Source organism: Equus asinus, chromosome X (assembly GCF_041296235.1).
Source record: "Equus asinus isolate D_3611 breed Donkey chromosome X, EquAss-T2T_v2, whole genome shotgun sequence".
NCBI lineage: Eukaryota > Metazoa > Chordata > Mammalia > Perissodactyla > Equidae > Equus > Equus asinus.
This window is the reverse complement of record NC_091820.1, coordinates 137,437,052-137,456,745: the sequence shown is the minus strand read 5'-3', so window position 1 is coordinate 137,456,745 and position 19,694 is coordinate 137,437,052. Positions and strand designations below refer to the sequence as shown.

General features: G+C 41.6%; 1 protein-coding gene across 2 annotated transcripts in view; it reads left to right on the top strand.

The window, feature by feature from the left end:
• Positions 1 to 19,694, top strand: part of GABRA3 (gamma-aminobutyric acid type A receptor subunit alpha3) — a 208,790-nt gene that overhangs the window by 176,988 nt on the left and 12,108 nt on the right. For both annotated transcript variants that reach the window (XM_070502259.1, XM_070502258.1), the window contains exons 7-9: positions 140 to 283; positions 7,594 to 7,746; positions 15,570 to 15,781. In XM_070502259.1, coding sequence (XP_070358360.1) covers positions 140 to 283; positions 7,594 to 7,746; positions 15,570 to 15,781 — 509 coding nt within the window. The remainder of the gene's footprint in view (positions 1 to 139; positions 284 to 7,593; positions 7,747 to 15,569; positions 15,782 to 19,694) is intronic.

Below are 19,694 nucleotides of genomic sequence, written 5' to 3'. Positions count from 1 at the left end.
ACGTACTTCAATTGAAGACAGACATACCCAGAATTGTTTGGGGATGGAAGTTGTATTTCAGTATCATGCAAGTTGAATGTCAAGGATAATCATTTTCCTTTCCCTTCAGCTTCTCCTTCTTGACCATTTTCTGCCCTAGATGCCTACACAACAGCTGAAGTAGTTTATTCTTGGACTCTTGGAAAGAACAAATCCGTGGAAGTGGCACAGGATGGCTCTCGCCTGAATCAGTATGACCTGCTGGGCCATGTTGTTGGGACAGAGATAATCCGGTCTAGTACAGGTATTTATTTATTTTATTTAACAAGCAGTTTTTGTAACCTGTACCACATTTCAGTCACTGTTCCAAGTACTTACAGAAACTTATGTGATCCTCAGAACAATCTTGTGACAGAGGTACTAGTATCATAAGGAAACTAAGGCATAGAGATGTTCAGTAATGTGCCCCATGTTCCAGTTATATAATGTCAGAGCTAAGATCTGAACCCGGGGGGATTGGCTCCCAAGCCCATGTTTTTAATCACAATGCCCTGCTGTCTCTTGGGGAGTGGGGGAGAAGGTCAAGGGCATTAGGGCTGGGCTGTAGTAGAAGAGAAGGCAGAGGGAAGCCATGATGGTGGGAGAGCTGCAATTTGATTCCAAAGGTCTCATGAAGACATCTGCTTAACTCTGCCATTGCTGAGGTGGCAGGTTAATTGCCCCAGGAGAGGCCAGGTGCACAGCCAGGAGGTCCAGGGATAACCCATGGAATTATTTTCTTAGTGAATCACCCATCTCAGAAACAAGTCTGTCGGGCAAATCTTGCCAGCTCCTCTCAATGGCTAATTCTTGGACATTGATAAATGGAACTCAGAGACTTGTTCTATAGGCTTAAGTCCTATCTGTCCGGAAGCTGACCAGTTGCAGGGGCTTGAGGCAGGAGGCGCCCTGAATCCCGACTAATCTTAGGGTATTAGGCAAAGTGGAGTAAATCTTGAGGCCCACATATCTTACAATACTTTTTGCCTTGAAACGATGGGAACTTTCAACACTTATCTCTGTGGAAGATCTCTGAACCCACAATTAAAAATGAAGTAGGATACTCTTGTCTTTTTATTTCATTATCTGGACACTGCTCTTCCCTCTCCTTGTGATGTGGCAGTATGTCACCTTGCCCGTGCCCTATTTTCCCTCCACCCCAGGACCAGGAGAGGGTACCTTAAAAAAAGCAGCATTTGAAATAGACTTAAAGAATAACAAGATTTAGAGATTTGGAATTTGGTATGGGGAAAGGCTACTCTCGAGAAAGGAAATACTGAGGTGTCAAGAGGCCAGAGATATTTGAGAACAAGATCTGTTGGAAAAGCCGCAAGTTCACAGTAAGAGGTGGAGGCTATAGAGTCTGGGGCTGCAGGAGTGTGGGCTGCCTCCTTGAAGGGGATTCTGGGGTCGGGTGCTTGGAGCCAGTAGTGGCTGGACCTGTAGCAGCCAGGCAGGCACTGTGTATGGCTGGCCGGAGTCCAGGAGTCCCCTCCGTACAGCAGGTGGGGCCAACAGCCCAGCTTTGGAGGAAGCATACAGGTGCTGCTGGTTGCTGTGCCTAGGCCACCTGGTCCCTGGCTGTTTGCTCGGAAGAGCACTCCATAGCATTGTGTGTGGGGTCAGCATGGCTGCTGCACAGCCAAGGCTCACATTCCAGCTGCACCCACCACCCTCTGGAGGTGTTGGAAGTGTGGCCTGGGGCGATAGTCGCCTGGCCTCCCGGGCTCGGGAGGGTTTGCTTTGCTCCCGATGAAGTGGAGACGACAGTATACTGCTACCTGTGCATTGCAGACCTGCTACCAGGCTTGCGCGTCCTGGCCCCTGGACTGGGCGCCAGCCTTGGTGTCCTGCTGGCAACCCACATCCCCGAGCCCCATCGAAGGGCAGGGCTGAGGCTGTGGTCAGCCAGGCTGGGGGTGCTGGGGGGAAATCCTCCTCACCTGGCCAGAGTTCTGCTCTCCCCAAGCAGGGGGAGGGAGTGGGGACTTCAGCACCCGCGTGTGCAAAGCACATCCTTCTGGCTCTAGTGCGCCCCTTGCGCTTTTGAGTGGAGGCCGGCCTCCCGCTCCCGGGCGGGGGCGGGTGTGGTGTGGGGGGGGGGGGGGCTTCTGCATGCGTCCTGCTGCCACCTCCTGTCTGAGATCAGACACGAAATGCACCGCTTGCTCTCCCTCCCACCCTAAGCTTGTGGGCAAAGAGGACGGAGGCTCCTGGAGGAGGCCATATGTGCCGGGGTGCAGCAACAGACCGCAGCGCGGCACAATGCAGCGCGGCACAACGCAGCGCGGCACGCCGGGCCCCTAGAGGCCCAGGGCGTCCCCCTGGCCCCTAGATTGTCCACCCGACTGGCGGGAGGTAGAGAATTCCTGGGGCCGCTGCATATTAGTTTTGAAAACAATGTACATTGATAAAATGTACGTGAGTAAATAGGTGACAATATATTAAGGTTCATTCACACCATTCCGTAGTCTCCAGGTATTAGAAGGAAAGAGATGAGAAAGTTATTTGCGTACTGTTCAGTGGGAATATCTGCAGCATATATTGTTAAGGGATAAGAGCAAAGCACAGAACACCAAATGGTGCAGAGATGTGTATTGTATAGGGATGATACTTCTAGAAAGATACACAACAATCTCTTCATTGTAGTGAAAGGAAGGAGAAATAAGATGCGTGGTTTGGGGGCAACTATAGAAAGAAGACTTTTTGCTGTATACCCTTTGATTTAGGAACCATATAAATATTATTACCTTATATATATGTATATTGTTGTCATGTGACTATAGATTATGAGCATTCTTTCCTGAATTCTGGATATGCTTCTCTATGTGCGGTTTCTGTATCCTGCAACCTTACTGAATTCATTTATTGTAACTTCTTATTTTCGTGGACACTTTAGGGTTATCTAAGATTATATATTATCTTCTGCATTATATCATCTGCAAACATAGACTTTTATATTTCTTCGTTTCCAATTTGGATATTTATTATATCTTTTTCTTGCCTAATTACTCTGCCTAGGACTTCCAGTACTAAATTGAATAGAAGTGGTGAGGTGGACATAGCTCTCTTGTTTCTGATGTTACAGGAAAAGCTTTTAGCTTTACACGCTAGTATGATGTTAGCTGTGGGCTTGTCATATGTTGCTTTTGTTACTTGAGGTACATTCCTTCTATACCTAATTTCTTGACAGTCTTTATCATAGAAGGATGTTGAATTTTATCGAATGCTTTTCCCATATCTAACGAGATGATCAGTGATTTTTATCCTTTATTCAATTAACGTGGTTATCACATTTATCGATTTGCATATGTTGAACTATCATTGCATTCCAGGAATGATCAGGAATTCCGCCTGATCATGGGGAATGATCCTTTTATAGTGCTGCTGACTTTGGTTTCATAGTATTTGTTGATAATTTTTGCATCTATGTTCATCAGGAATATTGGCCTGTAATTTTCTTCTAACATCCTTCTCTGGTTTCGGTATGAGGGTAATACTGGCCTTGTAAAATGAGTTTGGAGGGTTCCCTCCTCTTCAGTTTTTTGGAAAAGTTTAGGAGGATTAGCATTCATTCTTCTTTAAATGTTTGGTAGATTTCACCCGTGAATCCATTTTGTCCCGGAGGTGTTTGTTGGAAGTGTTTAATTACTGACTATATCTCCTAACACAATATTGATCTGTTCAGATTTTCTGTTTTTTCACGATTCAGCGGTCCCTGTTGCATTGTTCAGCACGGCCACAGGGGGCCTCTGCTGGATGTGGGACTAGCAGCTTGCAGCTATTTGTCACCCCCACCGAAACTAGCTGGCATGCTCTATTGTTTGGGGCTAGTGGGTTTTGATCCTCTGTGGTGGGTGGTTTTGGTAGGCCAGGGCACTGAAGCCAGCCAGTTTTGACCCCCTGTGGTCGCCATTTTGGTGGGCAAAGGACTCGGAGACCCTCTGGCAGCGCCAGCAGCCGGTTTTGACCCTTGTCAGTTGCAGTTTTGGTGAGCGGGAGTACCACAGCATTAGGGGGTGTGACCTTTTTGACTGGCCAACCGCCTTTCAGTGAGGCCTCTGCTGGCGTTCTGCTGTTGGCTGAGCTCTGCTGTTGGGCGGGGCCTCTGCTGGGACTCATCTGCCAGAGCTACAGGCTGCTCTCAGAGGTTGGGTTTCCTGTGCAGGGAAGGCCAGGCAGCTGGCTGGACTCTCCGATCAAGCGGGGTTGCTGGCGATAACCTGGTACCGCCGTGAGGATCTGCGCACTAGTAGCTGTAAGTTCCACCCCCTTCTTTGGTCCTAGCTCACCCCACCTGGAATAGCCCTGCCAATTCCCCAAGTGTCCCTCATGAGGCAAGACAGAAGTGAGCCTCCAGGGAAATGCCCCCAATGCTGGGGAAGCTGGATATCTGCCTTAGGCTCTCCTTTTCCCACTAGAGAAACCATAGACCCAGAGGGACCATCCAGGTACTGCACCGAACTGGCGAGGGGGAGGGAAGAAAGCAGCAAAGTGAAACCATTTCTCTTACCCTTGTTAAACGCGTCTTCTCTTGGTCCTTGCGTTCCAAGAGGGTGTTTCAGCCTTTACACTTTGGTTCCGGGATTTTCACAAGGGCATTTTTGTCTGTGGATAGTTGTTACTCCGTACTTTTGAGACGGAGTACTAGAGCCAGGGACATCCTATTCTTCTTCTCTTTGTTCTTTGGAAGAGAGACAGCAAGACAGAAATTGAAGGAAAGGAGGATAGAAAAGGATAGAATTGAAGAAAATATATTCAGTTATTTAAAACAAATGGCTAATTTAATAAGCTTTTGAAAAGTCCACTTGCTTTGCCTTTCAGATCTACAGAATATAAATAATTTATGAATATTTATTATATGTTTTATATATTAAATATTTACACGATCAGATATAAGATTAATAGACAAGATGTTAGGGATATGAAACTAAGATGGGGAAGGGGGAAAATTGCCCAAGCTACTCAAAGTCCATCTCTTGTCAAAAATAAATCCTCAATGCCTTCTCAGTGGAGAGAGAGAGCGAAGGGAAGGACAGAGAGAGAAAGGAGTAGAAATGGACACAGAAAGGAGAGAGGGAGAGAGAGTAGGAGCGGGTGGGGAACAAAAACAGAAATAAAAGGGTTGAAAAAGAAGCAGAGAGAAAGAAAAGAGAGAAACTCCAAAGTTATAATAAAAAGCATATTTCATAATTTTGTATGAGACTTCTTTGCTAAATTAAAAATAAGCCCCCTTGTATTTTTCATGTTCACATAAACAAGCTAGACTGTGAATACACACATAATATGGATTGTGTATTGAGCTTTGGATGACCAGATGCTGCTTTCTCGGCTTAGGTACAGGGAGTGGGTGGGGTACGAAAGTGGGAAATTGCCTCATTTGGGAGACCTGCCAAAATGAAATGTGGGTGGAGAGACGGGTGAAAAATAAGAAGCTCTGACAGGAAAGGTAGTAGAGCAATCAGATCGCATGGGTCTTTGGGGACTGTTTTTGGGATTTTGGCTTTTACTCTGAGAGATGGGAAACCATTGGAGAGTCTTGAGCAAAAGAGAGACCGAATCTGACTTGTTTTAATAGGATCACTTTGGCAGCTGTGCTAAGAGGGCATTGAAGGGGATAAGTACAGAAGCAAGACTAGTTAGAAAGCTATTACAGTACTCTAGATCAGAAATGATGGTGGCTTAGATCAGAGTGGCAGCAGTGGAGGTGGGGAGAAGAGGTCCAATTATGGATATATTTTAAAGAAAGAATTGTGAAGGTTTGCTGATTGATTGTGTGCGTGTGTGTGTGTGTGTTTGTGTATGTATGCACATAGAGGCATGCATGAGGGAGGCAGGGAGAGAGAGAAGTCAATGATGATGCTAGGATTTTGAAGAATTTGATTTTGGCCTGTGCTCCTGAGAGCTACCATTTACTGAAATGGGGAAATCTATTAGAGGAGCCAGTTTGGAGGGAGGAGGAGATGGGGAGAGTAAAAGCTAAGACTTGGACGTTTTAGGTCGAGATGCCTATTAGATCCCCAAGTATGATGTCTAATAGGTAATTGAATATATAGGTCTAGAGTAGTATAGGGAATCCTAGGTCCGCCTTATCAAAATGCCACAGACTAGGAAGCTTAAAACAACAGAAATTTATTATCTCCAAGTTCTGGAGGCCAGAAGTCTGAAACCAAGGTGTTGGCAGGGTTGGTTCCTTCTGGAGGATGTAAAAGAGAATCTGTTTTTTTGCCTTTCTCTCCTAGCTTCTGATGGCTACTGGCAACCCTTGGCATTTCCCGGTTTGTGGATGTATCACTCCAATTTCTGCTTCCATCACTGCATAGCATCACACATCTCCCTGTGTGTGTCTATCTTCTTTTTATAAGAGCATCAGTCATAGTAGATCAGGGCTCATCCTACCCTAGTATGGCCTCATCTTAACTAATTACATCTGCAACAACCCTGTTTCTAAAGGTCACATTCTGAGGCACTCAGGGTTAGGACTTCACCATATCTTTCCAGGAGACACAATTCAAGGCATAACAAGTAGGAAGCCCAGGCAAAAGATATATGTTGAGGAGTTATCAGAGTCTGCGCTTTTCTTTAAAGACAGAGGCTGGATGAGAATGCCAAGGGAGTGAGACAGAAGAGAGTACAAACACTGAGTTCCGACATCCTTGAATGTTTAGACATTTAAAGGACCCAGGAAAGGAGACTAGAGAGGTAATGAGGTAGGAGGGAAACCAGAGGAGGAGCATGGCCTAGAAGTTCCATGAAGAGAGTCATTCCAAGAGGATGGAGTGCTTAACTGGGTAAAATGCATTGACAAATCCAGTAGGACTGATAATTAACTATTGGCTTTAACAACATGGGTAATAATTAGTACCCACCTTATAGGGTTGGTGGGAGGGTGTAAAGTTAATACTCTTAAAACCCTCAAAGTTGTTTGGCACATAGTAAGAACTCAATCAGTGTTGACTCTTATTTTGGAGTCGGGGGATGGAGGCCAGCACACACTCCGCTCTGTGAACTTTGGGTTCTAACCCACTAAGTCCATTCGAACAGCAGAGGACAGTGGTTAGAAAGCATCAGCTGTGGAGCCAACCCATCTGGGCTTGAATTCAGGCTCCTCTACTTACTAGCTGGGTAACCTTGTGCAGGCTGCTCAATCTCTCTTTGCCTCAGCGTTATCGACCTATAAAATGAAGATAACAATAGTCCTGACGTCATCGGGTTGTTGTAAAGATTAAACATTTTAAGAATGTTAAAGTGCTAGAAGAGTGCCTGTCACATAGCAAATCCTGTAGAAGAGATTATTTCTTATTATTATTTAAATGAGGATATTAATTTGAATGAACATATCAAAATTGCTCTGAGCAAGCTGTGTTGGTACACTGTTAGCATATATTTTCACACACACAAAAATACGAACTACAGGTACTTCATGATCATTAAAAAGATTTGGTTACATGGACTTGGGAGGTGCTGGGATGTCTTGTTTTCAATATAAAAGGAGTTTGTGAACTGAATTGGGGCCCACCTTGATTGAAGATGGTTATTTGGCTACATACTGCCTAATTTTAACTCTCTCTCCAGGAGAATATGTCGTCATGACAACCCACTTCCATCTCAAGCGAAAAATTGGCTACTTTGTGATCCAGACCTACTTGCCATGTATCATGACTGTCATTCTGTCACAAGTGTCTTTCTGGCTCAACAGAGAGTCTGTCCCTGCCCGCACGGTCTTTGGTGAGTGTTGTTTTATGGAGAATGGTGGGGAAAACATTTGCGAAGTCTTATGATGGGCAGTCAGTCGAGGCGGGTAGAAGAACCATTATTGGAGATAGTGGCAATGCCTGAGCCCAGCATTAGTGACTGGGTCATCGGATCCTGGTGTTTCAGAGAAGTGAATTCTTAAAAGGAAGTGGGGAAAAGAAGAGGGTTGGAACAGTAAGGTGACTGAGATGCTTCCTGTCTCAGTCAGGCTTGCTCCAGGAGCTGGGGAGGAAGTGAGTCTTCAGTGAAAAAGAGAGGGAATTAGTGGGCAGAGCTGGAGAAGTGAAGGGTGAGAAACTAAGGTGACGACAGAGAAGTGGATTGGGGCTTTTTTACAACCCATTTTTTTGTCTGAGCATCTGACTTTGCTGCTTCTCCTCTAGCCTTTTTGGAAGTATGAATTATCTGACATTCAGTAAAAGCTACACAAAGTTCAAAGGGTTTTTCAATGATCAGAAATTTTCCTCAATACGAATTTACTGATCTCTAGGAAGGGATTTGCATATCATTAGCACTTTTCCCTGGGAGACTTAAAGCATATAAAACATTTTCTGCCTGTTTTTCCCACTGTAAGACTTTTTAGGAGATAAATATTAATTAACTTAAACTGCCTCCATGGCAGTGGTGGCTGTGAGGCATATGCTGAGTACCCACATAGAAGGCCAATGATTCTTTCAAATATCCTGAAGCTACACTGTGTAGTTAAATAGTAAATGATGCTTCAAAAAGAAGCAGCATTTCAGGTCAGGTGGAGGAGGAGACAGCAGTGGCGAAAGAGAAAGAGTAATCTGTAAAGTGGAAACAAAGCTAAAACTAGAAGGGTGTAATATCATGGAAGTCAAGAGAGGAGAGTGTTTCAAGAAGCAGAGGGTAATCCTCTGGAGTGAGTTCTGCTGTGTGCCTAGGTAAGATGCAGACAGAAACTGTCTGTTGGGTATGGTGATATGCTTGGTTGTTAGTGATCTTGAAAAGAACAGCTCTGGTGAATTGGAGGGAGCAGAATCTATATAGGAGTAAGTTAAAGATACCCATTTTTGGAAATATAAAAAACTTAAAGGAAATACTCAGGGGCCCAAATGGAAGAAGGAAGTGAAAGCTGGAGTGTTAATCACGTGAGCTGACACTGTTGTAGCGGAAGATGGGTGGATGGACTCCTAGTCTGGGTAAATGAGAGTGAGTTTTCAGGTTACACAGAAAGGCTTTGAGCCTGAGTAAAGTTAAGGGGTGGAACTAGGATTGTGCAAGGCTGAATACTGGCCCCCAAAGACATCCGTGTCCTAATCCCTGGAACCTGAGAGTGTTACCTTATATGCCAAAAGGGACTCTGCAGATGTGAACTAAGTTAAGGATCTTGGGATGGGGAGATTATCCTGGATCATCTGGATGGGCTCTAAATGAAATCACAAGTGTCCTGATAAGAGTGAGGGAGAGGGAGATTTGCCTACAGAGCAGAAGGCAGTGTGATGAAAAAAGCAGGAGAGATTTGAAGATGCTATGCTGTTGGTTCTGAAAGAGGAGGAAGGGGCCCCCAAGCCAAGGAATGCAGCTCTAGAAGCTGGGAAAGGCCATGGCTTCTCTCTCTAGAGCCTCCAGAGGGAGTGAAGCCCTACTGACACCTCGACTTTAGCCCCATAAAACTGACATCAGAGATTCTGGCCTCCAGAACTGTAAGAGAATGTATTTGTGTTGTTGTAAGCCACTAAATTTGTGGCCATAGGAAACTAATATAAGCATTCATCCCATAAATCCAATACCGTCAAAGGGTTATGCCCTCAATGCAAAAGAGTGCTAGAAAAATGTGGGAATCGGTGCAGGGAGACAACAAGGAAGCATGTTGTTTTGGCCTGGGCTTTGTGTAAAATATAGGATTCCTTAAGAATTTATTTTTAATTCAAACTTGGCCTCACATGAGTTTAAAGTTCATATTTACGCTAACTGCATTGATGTGAGAACCTCCAAGATGAAACATTAATTTAAAAAGTGATTGCAAAATTTTTGTGTGACCCAACAGCCAAGAAAAGCCAATATCCTCCTAAAGAACAAAATGGAGAGACTAGCCTCGTAAGATGTCAAAAATAATTAAAAAGCTATAGTAAAGATGTGTGTTCTTGGCACAAGGAGAAGAAAAATAAATAAATGAAACACTATAGAGAGAGTAAAAATAGACCCACATATATAAAAACTTGATTTATGACAGAGATGGCATTGAAGAGAATTAATTTGAGGTTAATCATGGTCTTAAATATAAAAGCTAAAAATGTAATGCTCTTAGAACTAAATATAAGACAATATCTTTGCAAATTTGGAAGGAAGAAATTCCTTAGTGCACAGAAAAAGTAATAACAGTGAAGAAAAAAGAATAAATTGGACCTCATCAAAATTGAAAATTTCCACTCATCAGAGGATAGCATTAAGAAAATGAAAAGGCAAGCCATAGACTGAGAGAATATATTTTATAAATGTACAGATCTGATAAAACATATATTCCAAAAATATAAAGAATCCAATTTAAAAAACTGAAAAAAAATGAGCATTTTACCAAGAATATATATAAATGCCCATAAGCTCATGGAAAGACATTTAACATCATTTTATATCAGGGAAATGCAAATTAGAACCACACGGAGACATTACTTTATAAACACCAGAATGGCTAAAATTAAAAAGACTGGCAATTCCAAATATTTGTGAGGTTGAGGAGCAATTGGCGCTCTCATACTCTGCTGGTGAGGATGTAAAATGGTACAACCACTTGGGAAAACAGTTTGGCTACTTCTTATAAAGTTTAAAATACATTTACCCTAAAATCTAGGTATTTTACTCCTAGGTATATACCCAAGTGAAATGAAAATATATATCCATAAAAGGCTTATACAAGAATGTTCATAACAGCTTTATTCATGAAATCCCAAAACTGGAAAACATCCAGTGTCCATCAACAAGTGAAGGGGTGAATACACTGCTGCATATGCGTACAGTGGATTAACAATATTGATTCACATAACGATTTGGATGAATCTCGAAAATTGTGTCGAGCTAAGAAGCCAGACACAAAATAGTACATAATATTTGATTTTATTTATATAAAATTCCAAAACAGGCAAAACTAAGCTATGGTGTTAGAGATCAAAGCAGTACTTTCTTCTGGGGGTGGTGGACTGACTGAAAAATCAAACTTTCAAATTGCTATGATGAATATGTTTAAGTAGTTGAAAGAAACATAAGAATTCCATCATATGACCAGTGTGTGGGGAGAGAGAGACAGAGAGAGCATGCATGAAAGAGCAAGCACATTGGAAATTCTAAAATTGGAATACATAGATAAAAACTCACTGGTATAGATACAGTTGAAGGGAGAAGGGAAAATTCATGAACTGGAAGAAAATATCTAGAATGAGGCCCAGAAAGACAAAAATGTATAAAATGCATTAAGAGAGAGAAACAACATACGATTTATTGGGAAGGTCTAACAGAGGGAATTGGAATCCTAGAAGGAGGGGAGGGAGAGAATGGTCCAGAAGAAATTTTTGAAGAGATAATGGCTGAACACTGTCCAAACCTGATGAAGGACAAATAGGCACAATTACAAGAAGGCCTATGAACTCAAGGAGGATAAATTAAAAGACATACAAACAGAGACACATTAGAGTGAGACTTTTGAAAACAAAAAACAAAGAGAAAAATCTTAAAAGTAGCCTGGAAAAAAAAGTACATTGCCTTTAAAGTCATTATCAATAGACTATCAGTTGACTTCAACAGAAACAATAAAAACATTTTCAGACCAACAAAAAAAAAAACACTAAAAATTCATTATCATCAAACCCTCACTAAAGGGAGTTCTTCAAGCCAAAGAAAAATTGTCCCAGAAGGAATGTTTAAGATGCATTTAAAAAGAATGAGAGTAATAAATATAAATGAATGACTGTTGAATGTATAAAACAATAACAGTGGCTTATTGGGTGTACAATATATTTAGAATATAAGACTAGACCATAATGTAATGTATATAAGTTGAGATGGGGATAGATGGTTTCATTGTCAGGGAAACGTGTAAAAATGTCACTTAATATTTAATTTTCATAAGTCAAAGATGCATGCTGACTGAAGCTCTCATACATCTGATGGGAATGTTAAATGGTACAACCACTTTACACAACCACTTGGCAGTCTCATATAAAGTTAAACACGTGCTTGCCATATAATCATGCAGTTCCATCCCTAGGTATTTACCAAGAGAAATGAAAGCGTGTTCCAACACACAGACTTGTGTGTAAATCTTCCTAGCAGCTTTATTCATAATAGTTGAACATTGGAAGCAGTCCAGATGTCCATTAGTAGGGGAATGGATAAACAAATTATGTTCTATCAATACAATGGAACACTACCCTGAAATTAACAGGAATGAACTAAAGATAGATGCAGCAACGTGAAGGAACCTAAAGAATACTATGCTGAGTGAAGGCAGTTAGACACAAAATGAGTACATACTGTATGATATTTATATGCAACTCTAGGTGGAAAAATCTAATCCAGACAGAAAGAACGCAGAGCAGTGGTTACCTGGGGCCAAAGAGGGGATGAAGTGGCTACAAAGGAACCTTTGAGGTGATAAACGTATTCTGTAGATGATACCTATGAGAAAGGGCACAGAGGGATATCACCAGATGGTAGAAATCTCACAGGAGCACAGGTTACCACAAGACTATGATAGTGTAATGGTCTAAGGAGTACTAAAGATCAAGGAGAATGTGGACTCCTACCTCTTGAGCTCTTGATTCTGAATGATAAACCACCTCTTGAGAACCGAAACAGTATACTCAATAGGAGAGTCAGGTTTCAGTTAGGACCAAAAGAGGAATGTGCATTCAGAGAAGAGGTGGAGAATATAGGTGATCATAGAGCAGCAGAGTTGGAAAGTTAGAAGAGTTTGGGAGAAAGAGGTTGTTAAGAAGGAATGAGGGACTGGGTCATATTCAGTAATGTACTTTGTCAAACAGGATTCAAGCTGACTTACAATGCATTAACGAAAAGCCTTGCCCTTGTGGTGGTGTCTCAGCTCAACAGGTATATGAAGGATGATTAATTCTGATTGTCTCCTGGGGAGAGTGAGTGCTCATTTTGAATGCTGTGGTCTGAAATGTTTTAATTTTTGTATCCTTAGGACCTAACTATAAGGCACAGAATAGACAGTTGTTAATGTTGGAGAAAAGAAGAGAACAAGACCTATATTATTGATAATAATAACAATATTGTTACTACAAGAAAAGAATATTATTCACTCTGACGGGAGCAAATGTGGTACAATGCCATGGGCTGTAGGCTGAGCAGAGCAGTTCCACTCATCACAGAGGCACTAGGGGCCTACTCTGCCAGGTATTGTGTTTGGAGTTGAACAGATAGAGACGAATTACCCATGGTCCCTGCTCTCAAGCAACTCCTGGTTTAGTGGGGCAGACATGTATAATCAAAGAAGTATACTTTTAAGACTTTTAGAAGTGCTTAAAGGAAGTGAAGCAGGGCATTCACAAAAAACTTTCTAGAAGAGTCTTGAAAGAGAAGCACTGGATGGCGGGCCTGGATCTCTTTTAAAATCCCCAACCTCTTTGTCCATCCATGAAGTGTACCAAATGCTTGATTGAGGGTCTTACCAGCTCTGACTAGCTAAGAACTCTTCACAACATGACAGTGCTAATTAAGCCCTAGAGGCTAGAGCTCTAAAAATCTCTACTGAGCTATGGCACAGAAACACTTGTGTTGCAGTGCAGTCCTCTCCGTCCATGCACTGGCACACTGCTGTGAATGTGCCAGGGTGGACGACTGCATTTGCTGATAACCGTAAATGACGTAACTTGTTTCTCCCATGAATTACTCCTTGCTCGGTGTGGGCAGAGGGTTACTGAGCCCGGGGTCCATTCTCAGAGCTTAGCAGGCTACAAATTCAGACAGTTTGTTCATAGGTACTAGCTATGTGGCTGATTCCTGACAGAGCTTAAAATGTGTTTTTGCTAATTAGCCTTGACGACTCTCTGCCTAGTTTGTGCAAAGGTACTCCTTTAAGGGTCTCTCTGTTTAAACTGTACTAAGTCTTTTCCAGTCTGTGTTTTCATTTATATAGCAAATATGTAAGTAAGGTACTCAAGGAAGCAAGATATGAGGAAGCCCCAGAGACTGCACCACACATGGCTGACTCTCTGGGTAGAGTTAATAGTTAATAGGCTTTATCTGCTTGCTCTTCTATGCAACATCTCCCACCCCATTAGGACTTTCTTCCATGCCCTGTTTGACCCGGCTCATAAGGCTCACATGCCCCATCCTCTTGAGCATGCCAAAACTCCGAAAGAGGTTCTGACTATTCCCCCTTCAAGTCTGGATGACTGTGGGCACAACTGCCTCATCAAAACTCTGAGGGATAGAGACTGCAGGGAATATTCATAGCTGGGGAGAATGATGGCACAGAGAGACTAAGGCAATTGCCCAAGATACAGAGCAAGTAAGTGGCAAACTCAGGACTTGTAACTTCTCTGTAAGTATTCGGGACTAGAATATTATTGCTAACAGTTAGAAAATTGTTATTATAAAACTGTTTAAAATGTGATTATAATTATACTAATATAATTAATTATATAATTATGACAATACTGTTGCTATAATAACAGTAAAAATAAGAGTAATGTTACTTATGGAAGCTACTATTTAGTGAGTGAGTACTCCCCGATAGTGTGCTATGGGCTTTATACACATCATCTCGTGGGCTCCCCCAACAAATCTCTGAGTCTGGTATCAACACACACATTTTACACGTGATAAAGCTGAGACTTACTGGGGGTAAAGCCCCATGTTCAGGGTCATGTTACTAGTAAGCGGGATTGCCGGAATTGCAGTCTATTTCAGTCTGACTCTACAGCTCATATTGTTAACCACAACACTGTATAGCTCATATGTATATCTAGAATATGAAAAGATTAGTAAAAAAATTTTAATAGAATTTAAAAGTGAATAAAGGTAAGTGTTAAATTTAGGTTAATAATACTACCAAGAAAAAGAATCAGTTGATCTAAAAGCAAGCTCTGGTTTGGCAAAAACTCACAAGAAATAGATTCTGGAACAGCTTTCGTTGTCCACAAAGCTCAATAGGACCTAGAGTGTGATGCAGATAAGAACCATTTTCTACAATAGTTTGTTGCATTTTTAGGAGAACAGTGTCCACAATAAGGGAAGTGAAAATCCTACTGAGCTCAGACTATGTCCTGAGTCTTGGGCTCAGTTCTGGGCTGTTCAAAGAGAACTAACTACCAGAATGGGAAAGGAGGAGAAACAAGAGAAGGAACGGACCATGTTCATTCTGGAGATGAACAGATTCATGAGGAACCATGGCCACCCTCTCCAACTCTCTGAAGGCCTATCCTGGAGAGGAGGGAGCAGGCTTTTTTCCCCCTGCATTGCCAGAGACAGAACTCTGAGATCAGTCAATGGGCTAAGAGGTACAGGAAAGTGGGTTTCAGCTCATAAGGTAGGTATTTCTAATTAAAAAGCTCTCTTACAATGAAATGGGTCACCTACTCGTCAGTGAAAATGTTTAAGCAGAGGCTAGAGGACAACTTTTAGAAGTGCTGTACTGGAGATTCCTATTCCTGTGAAATGGGATGGGGTGGTTACTAGGTAGAACTTTGACATTCTCTGTTTTTCCCTTTAAAGGGGCCCTTTTGAGTGGGGTATCTGGTAGAAAGTTGGCGATCTCATCAAATATGCTCTAAATGTCTCCCAGTGGAACTGGTTCTCATCTTCCCTCTCCCTAGGTGTCACCACAGTTCTCACCATGACCACCTTGAGTATCAGTGCCAGAAACTCCTTACCTAAAGTGGCATACGCGACGGCCATGGATTGGTTCATAGCCGTCTGTTATGCCTTTGTATTTTCTGCGCTGATCGAATTTGCCACTGTCAACTACTTCACCAAGCGGAGTTGGGCTTGGGAAGGCAAGAAGGTGCCAGAGGCCCTGGAGATGAAGGTGAGATACAGCAAGCGTGGGGGCTGGGAAGCACTCCCTGAGAGAACTGTATTGGAACCAGGAGTGGGCAGCCTGCAGCCTATGGGAACTGGCCAGGGCTGTGTGCTATTCACTGGGGTCATCAATCCAATTCTCAACTGGAGTGCTTCTTGGCAATGTGGAGTGTTTGCTGGGGACAAAAAGAAGAGGGTAGGTATCATGGAGGGTTGGTGTCTTATCGTGAGGGAACAAACCTAAGTGTGATACTGCTAGTCTCGAGGGGAACCCACTGTACTGACAAAGTCACCCGGAAGAGTGGACTCTATCTTCAACCCAGAGAACAATCTTTAGGGCCACCTCTGCCCCTCACTTTCCAGTATGTTCCCATTTATAGTCAAACCAAAGTGATTGCCATTCCTTCTGTGTCTTTACTTATTTTTTTACTCTCTACCTGGAATGTTCTTTTCTTTTTTCCCTGCATAATGAAGACCCACTCATTCTTCAAGACACAGATGAAATGCTATTTTCTTCATAGAGCCTTTCCAAAATCATCCAGGTAGCTTTAGCTTTTCTTGGGGCAGGGGTGCTCCTGATATTAAAAGCATTTCTTTGTATTAGAGTTATTTGTCTGCATCCTCACTAGACACAACTTCTTGAGGGCAGGGGTCTGTCTGCATGATCTTTCTCACTAGTTAGCATCCTTGCATAGCATCTGACTCATAATAAAAGCTAAATAGATGTTAGTTGAATTGGTGGATGGATGGGAAGGAAGAAAACAGAGAGAAAAAAATAGTAAACCAACTGGAATTGGTAGGAATAAAACATGAATACAGTGAAATCAAGATTGTTGTGCTTGGCTGCTTTAAAAGAGTTCAGATCTCTAGATCTAGATGAAGACTATCCAAAGATGCTAAAAAGAACTGGCAGAAGTGGTCCCAGAACCATTCCAGTACCCTTTGAAGAATCATGGAGAAGAGAAAAGATAATGAAGATTTTTCAAACGGGAGGAAAAGATATATTCCATAGAATACAGACTGGTGAGTTGTCAAAATTTTAGAATAGCTTTTAACTATTTATTTAGATAGAATTTATTAACTCCTTGCTATAAATTATGAAGAAATAAGTGTATTTATCCTTCTTCCATCTACTCTACCATAGGAAATTTTTGGTTGGTTTTATTATTATACTTAGTCTGGTTGTTACCTTTGGATCCTTAAAATATATTTACCCTTCTAGTACTTGAGTTGTCAGCTATGAACGGGGTCTGCTGACCCCTCACCCATTACAAGATAGAAGGAAATTAGTATACTTATCCTACTTCTCACCTTCTCTCTCTACCAGTCTCTGTTGTCTCCCAACTTTTTTTATACCAGTATTTCTGCATTGTCAGGTTTTATAGCATTTATGCAGCCATAATTCCTATAGTTGATTAGTCATAGTTCTACATTTAAATGCGCTCTCTTCTCAAAATAATCCTTTTATCCATTTTCCCATTCATTGTTTAGTTATCTTAAGGCTATCCTCTAGAAGTTTCTTTAAGAAGGGCTCATAGGAACCGTACTTCCTACTCTCTTGGATGTGTAAAATTATCTGTCAATTGTGTTTATACTTGAATTATAGTTGGGCCATTGTACAATTTGTGGGTCACATTCTCTTTCTCTGATGTCCATGTAGACATGGATTGTTATACTCAATTCTAGCAGTTCATGTTGTGATGAAGAAGTTTAAAACCAGCCTGAGTATCTCTCACATAATAGGTGACTTGATTTTATGGCCTAGAAGCCCATATGAATGTGTCTTTTATTTACAAACTGCAGTTACATTACAAAGATATATCTTGATCTCTTTGTCTGAATGTTTTCTAGGACAGCATGCTGCCCTTTAAGCCTGTAGACTCACAGCTGTCTTTGTTTCAGGAAAGCTTTCCTGAAATACCTTGTTCTGCTCTCTTCCTGGAAGCGCAGATTATACACATCATAGAGCTTTCTTTGTCTTCCATATCTACTATTTTTCTCTAATAGTTTTTAACTGTTATTTTTCATTTCATTTTGCTCATTTTTCTCAAGCCTGTCTTCCATGTCTCTGACCTTTTTCACCAGTGTCTTTTTACCTTCATTTCTGTAGCAGTATTTGTCCTTACATTAATTTTATGATCTCTGATGACTTATTTTTCGTGTGTTCTATGTTTATTTTGTGTGCTGTTCCACAACCCTTTTTGGTTATTTTTCCTCCTTTTTGCAACATGTTTTGCATCAGTACCACATTAGTTTGTTTTCAATTTTACTAGCTCTGCTCTGTGTGAAAGTATCATTTTGGGGAGGACCTGAGAGAGTGAGTAGGATAGTAGTGAGTAGTTGGGAGTGAGTAGTCTGAGCGTCATCTGTTGTCTATGTAAACTCTTATGAGTACTCCTCCTTATAGTTGTGATTCTGCTTCTCACTAGCAAGAAATTTCCCTTGCTCACAGGAAAGCCCTATATATATAGTTGTGTGTTTGCTTGTGTGTGTGTGTATGTGTGTGTGTGTTTAGTATTATATCCTTTAATTTCTCCAGTCTCTACTTCCTCCTGCCACTATGTGATGGTGAAGCAGTGTTCCAAGATGTTCTCACTACCAGCCTGAAAACTGATTTTGTTTCAAAACAAGGGTCCTTTTTTTTCCTCACTCAGGTCGTGCCACCCACCTTTTAGGCCTCAATTCTTGGCCTGAAACCCAGAACAACAGGCATCCTTGGTACATTCTTTACCCTGATCCAATTTTTACTGTGTTTGGGAGCCCCTAGTTTTGGGGATCAGGGTTAAAAATGCTTTCAAGTTTCATCAAAGATTGAGTTTTGGTTTCTATGTCTCATTTTCCTTATAGTTTTTGGTTGGTTCCAGAGAGGAGAAGGAAGCAAAGATGTCCTCACTCTGACATATTAAACTGAAAGCTCCCTAGAATACATTATTAAACAGATGTTTTAAGAGCAGTTAGCGCTAATCACTGATATCCAGCCTGAGTTCACTAAGAAGAAATTATGCCAAACTAACCTTAAGAAATTTTATGAAAAGTTCACTAGACTGGTAGACCAGGAAATATCATAGACTTTATTAAGACATCTAACTTGTTTTATTATGCCTTCATGAAGAAGAAACAGCAGTTGAAAAATAGTACAATTAGGCTGATGTCGTTGGTTGACCAATTGAAGTCAAACAAAATTGAATGATGGATGGACATCAACCCAAATGGTCATCCTAGTGATAATCCACAGGGCTTTGTCATTGACCCTTCCCTCTTAAATGTCATCAGTGACTCAAATGAAGACATAGAAGGTAGGAGATTCCAGTTTGTAAGCTGCCATTAATGAATGTTGGTTGGAGAAGAGTATCTTCTGAATTATGAATCAAAAAGAATTTCTGAAGTTTGAGAGAATAGGCTAAAATCAAAAGATTAACGTTTGCTAAATCAAAGAAATTCTTATGCATAGGTATAAAAAAATTAGTTCTGAGATAGAAAAGCTAACCACAATTGCACATTATAAATAAGATGCTGGGATATAGAGAAAACGCAAATTTAATGTAAGCCTTTCAAGTGGTATAACTCTCAAAAGGGAAGATTTGGTTTGAGCCTGAGTTAACAGTTAACTAGAACAAGTGAGATGATAAGCCCTTTTACTCTGTACTGGTTGAGCCACGTTTAAAGTACATTGTTCCAGTTTGGTTACTGCAACGGAGGAGGGACAAATGCCTCAAGGGGACGGTGATTGCTAATTTCAGATATCTGAAAGGCTGTCACGGATGTCTTGCTGGGAAGAGGTGTGGGGGTGGTTTGATGTCAGCGAGAGAACTAGAATAGATTGTTAAGAGACTGTAGATGTAGATATCAAAAATGATGACCATTTCCCCAATTCCAACGAGCACTGAAAAGGAAAAAAGAGAACAAAAAGAATTGTCTAA